This window comes from Pterocles gutturalis, unplaced genomic scaffold, assembly GCF_000699245.1.
Source record: "Pterocles gutturalis isolate BGI_N339 unplaced genomic scaffold, ASM69924v1 scaffold18142, whole genome shotgun sequence".
In the NCBI taxonomy this organism is placed as follows: Eukaryota; Metazoa; Chordata; class Aves; order Pterocliformes; family Pteroclidae; genus Pterocles; species Pterocles gutturalis.
The window spans coordinates 35,669-40,225 of NW_010113162.1; the positions used below are offsets into that span (position 1 = coordinate 35,669).

At 49.0% G+C, this 4,557-nt stretch overlaps 1 protein-coding gene across 1 annotated transcript; it reads right to left on the reverse strand.

Moving 5' to 3' along the window:
- Positions 1–279: 279 nt before the first annotated feature.
- RHOU (ras homolog family member U) lies at positions 280–4,095 on the reverse strand. The gene is made up of 3 exons (XM_010074375.1): positions 4,049–4,095; positions 3,805–3,910; positions 280–735 (listed from the first exon to the last, which is right to left on the reverse strand). Exons 1-3 carry the CDS (start codon positions 4,093–4,095, stop codon positions 280–282), a joined length of 609 nt encoding a protein of 202 aa, XP_010072677.1.
- Positions 4,096–4,557: the final 462 nt, after the last annotated feature.

The window sequence follows — 4,557 nt, forward strand, 5'->3', positions numbered from 1 at the left end:
AATCCTTTGGACTAATCCCTCTACCCTCACAGACATGTAGTGCTCTTCTTCCTTAATGAGAGGTTTTAGTCACGAAACTGGATGCCAGACCTGATTTATAGCAATTATTTAACTACGAATCCTTCTGCCACCCTCGAAAGGGCAACTGAGATACCCAGTAGCAACATATACACATACATACAGAACTACACTATACACTCGGGACGACACAGAAGAAGATTTCAGCTAATATAGCCTCTATTTGATTTCCTCAGAGCAGCACTCAGGTCCTTGCAACCCCTATACAAAGCAGCAGTATTTTTTCCACCAGGATTTGGAGAGGTTTTTCATCTTGTCTGGAGTCCTACACTTGGATTTCTTTGGTTGCTGCTGGGTATCTGAGTACTGAATACCAGCCACAATGGCTGCATCAAAGACCTCCTTGAGGTTTTTCTGAGTCAAAGCAGAGCACTCGATGTAGGACACAGCTTTTATTTCCTCGGAACAGAGCTTCGCAGCCTCCTCTGAGACTGGCTTTTCTTTGCACTTGTCCAGCTCAATGAGAACTTTGACATCCTCCCGGAGGTCCGACTGCGTCCCAACCAGGATGATGGGTGCCTTGGGGCAGTGGCATCGGATTTCGGGAACCCACTTCTCACTCACGTTCTGGAAGGATGAGGGGCTCACGACGCTGAAGCACAGCAAGAAGATGTCCGTGTTGGTGTAGCACAGAGGCCTGAGCTTGTCGAATTCATCCTGCACAGAAGGAAACAGTGTTAGCACCCAACAGAAAGAGCAAGCGCACCAGTCCCCCAGGACACCCCGATACACTCCCAGCTGTAGCCTGACGCTGATGTCTGGAGGAGTCGAGGATCACCTGCTGCTGCCCTCTTGAGAGGCACCCAGACATCAGCACCCAGAGCACCCAGCGTGAGGAGCAGAAGTCGCCTGTGCCCAGTCTGAGGTGTCAGCCTGCATGGCTGCTAGCCAGCAGGCACTCTGCCACTGACAGGCACGCAGGAGGAAGGTGGTGGCTTCCCCTTGTAGCTGAGATTTTCTGACTAAGCCACAGCTTGTTTCGAATGCTTAAATATTTCCTTTGCTCTTTGTACACAGGCACTCTGCCCTATTTCAGCAAAGGAGTAATGCTGCGGGAAGCAGGTTACAGCACACCAGTGATGAAGCCAAAAATCCAAGTATGGGAGGGAGGAGGTACTTCCGACAGGTCCCCTTCTTACGGGGGTGAGTCAGTGAGCCCCTCCGATGAGGGGTGCCCACATACCCCAAAGCTTCTCTTGCTGACACCCCTACCTCCAGATATCAGCAAGAGCGGAGCAGACAGCAGCAGCAAGCTACCTTTCCTGGAATCCGCTTTTAAACCGGTGACTACTTAACAACGTCCTACAGGATATGGGAATAATTTCCCTGCCATTGTGCCCAGGGATTTAAATCTGATGGCAGCAATAATGACTCACAATGTGCAGGCTTAACATGCCAATGGCATAGAGTAAGAGTTTTACCTTTCCCTCCCACCCATGCCACATCAAACAAACTGCAAACAGGCCTCCCAGCGCTATCCTTTCTTGGTGTTTTTTTTTTTTTTTTCCTTTTAGTGCAAACTCCAGCAAAGCAAGGCCCTTTGTGGCTTCAGGAACTAGCCACAAGAAAGCCAAACACCTCACGGTAACAAAGGCGTGCTGATGCAGCAAGAAGCAAGGGTTAACTCCAGGCAGGCTGCTCGAATGCTGACAGCAGGATAAAAGCAGGGTAACACTAGCAGCCTGAACAGGTAGGATTTGCCTCAGCGGCAGTGACATTTTAATTAAAACGGACCGTGTTCTCAAAAGCTCTGAATTGAAAGTGCAAAGAACACAGCTGAAAACATCTCTCCAGTAACAGCAGTTTACTGCTGAATTGCAAGTTTCAGGTTAATTTTTGAGATGTGAAATTTTGCTTTAAAGCCTCTGGAGGCCTAGGATATGCAGTTTAAAGCCCCCTGGAAGCCTCAGAAGTCTTGTTCCGCTTGAATGAATTTCTTCCAGCAGTATCTCCGAGAGAGACAGTGATTTATAAAACACGAGTCAAGAAAGCAAGCTTCATTAGCTCTCTTGATTCTCAGATTAAGCCTCAGAGGAAACCAGGCTCTCACTGCTCGGCTTGAGAGAAACCCTGCATTTACTGAGAACTGCTGCTCCAAACGACAGGGCCGTTTACAGAAAGGCACAGTGCCTTGTAATTGCCTCTTCTTGCTACATGAGAAACCTCGACAGGGCTCGATTCAATGGGTCTGAAAGTCAAACCCAGATCTTAAGCATTTCTACCAATGGAATAGTGCCCTTTATATCCCAAGTACACTCTGGCAGTTTCAATGGGAGGTACGTGACCTGCAAGGACTCTACACCTCTTCCAGCTGGTCATGCTGAAATACAACTTCCCCCTGCCTGGAGCACTTTTTCACCTGGGGATTTCAGCAGCTATCTCAGGGCAGCAGTTTGACCAAACTATCCAGTTAGGTATCTTTTATTCAGGATGACTTCTGTCTGTTTAGATAACCCCTTCACTTTTAAGGCAGTGACTCTACCCGTTCCAGCTGCACTTGGGCAGCCAGAGCAAACATCCCAGCCATCAATGGCAGGTACCAAAGACAAGAGGTGACTGGGCCAGGTTGTGTCTCCTGCAGCTTGCAGCCACGTTTCTGCAGGTGCTGCCTGTCCACAGGCAATTGCCACCTGATGGCAATTTCACCTGCCACACTCTGCATATGAACACGCACAGCCAAGGCTGTCGTGCTACCACTCCACCTCTTTAGCAGCACACAAAATCATGGGACAGTTCTGCTCTTTTACTTTATATTTTACCTGCGGAAAGCTGCTTGTAGGATTTTAGCTTTGGTTTGCAGGGCACATGGGAGTTACATGCTGCTGTCTAGGACCACACAGTCCTTCAAATCCCTTTCCTAAGTAGGGCGCCCAGTTACAACTATTCTAAATAGGTCTGTATGTTGAGGCCACCGAGATTTTTCAGCATGGTTTTGGTGAAGGCGTAGACCCAGATCCACATTGCTTCGCAAGTACCTAACTCCGCACTGCCTTCAAACACCAGCTAGCAAAATATTTTTGGCTACTTTTGGGTATCCAGACTCAACCCCTGGCAAGTCATGCTGCACACGGCTCAGGGTGGTACAAGCCAGGGACTTGCAGAAAATATAAGGTGGTCAGAAATGGGCTCTTTTTATGTATCAGGCAAACTAGGAGCCAAGAGGCATCAGACACTCTCAACTCTTCAGGACATAGATTACAGCAAACCTCGACTTTGTGGCGGCAACACCTTTTAAGGGGGTGGGAATGGCAAATATAAAGTCTCCACAGGCAACACCCAACAGGATTTGTTTCTCCCTTAAGCTTCTGCACCTTCAAAACCACAGTATCTCCAGACACCTACAGCTGCAGTTGCTTTGCATGCATACATCCCACACATCATAATTCTCAAACCCAAATTGCGTTATTTAGCAAAAATAAAGACAGTGACAACTGCTCAATGAGAAAACCAGGTGGCCCTTGAATCCCCAATATGTTCAGCCTTTCTAGTCAGGCCGAGCAGAGCAGCAGCCTGTGCCCAGCCCCTATATGGAGGCACAGCACATTCCCCACCCTTCAACAGACACCAGGTAAAGCAGCGGGTTAAGCAGCAGTGAAAATGACAGTTTAACAAGATGACCAAACACTGGGAATCCTTTCAAATCCACGAAGTCATTAGCAGGACTACTCTGCGCAACAACTTCTTCCCTCCCGCTGTCACTTAAATCAAATAAGTGGCTTCACTGACCTGACCAGCTGTGTCGCAGAGCTGAAGTCTCACCGGCTTGCCATCGACAGACACGACAGCTTTGGAGAGAAAGGAGGAGGGAGGGGGAAGAGTGTGGTGAGTCCAACTTTATACGTTTTCCATTAAAGAAAAAGAAAAAAAAAACACGAAAGGAAAGAAGAAAGAATATTTACCATCCCTCAGCTCTTACAGCCTTCTCTTCAGTTAGTTTAGATTCAACAACTTAACAGAGCTGGGAGCCTACCGGTAACAGTTGGGCACGCACAAGCCCTTCAGGGCTTTCCGATTCATTGCACTGCAAGAGATGAGGCTGGCAGTGCCTGCGCTAACCCTCAGCTGGCAGCGGGCTGAGCGAGCCAAGCGGTCCGGCTCCTTTTTCTGCTACAAAGGGTTTAGTTGATTATCCGCTTGTACACCTTCAGCACGGCCGGGACACAAAAAGCCCCTCGCTGAACCAAAGAGAAAACCCAGAACCTCCCCTTTTGCAATGGTGACACAAGGCAAGTATTTAAGCTTTCCTTTTAGGCGCTTCCTATCTGGCCGAGAGCTGGAAGTTTTAAGGCGGAGAGTTCCCAATCAAAGCCCGGTTTGGCCGCGCGGCCGGGTGCGACACCAGCTGCCAGCCTGGCTCCGTTACACGGGAGATCCCCGGAGATCCCCGGTGCCGCTGGCTGCGATGGAAGTCGAACGAGCTCCGGTCCTGCCCGAATAGGGTTTTGCCCCCAAATAAATAACTAACGACAACACGGAAGA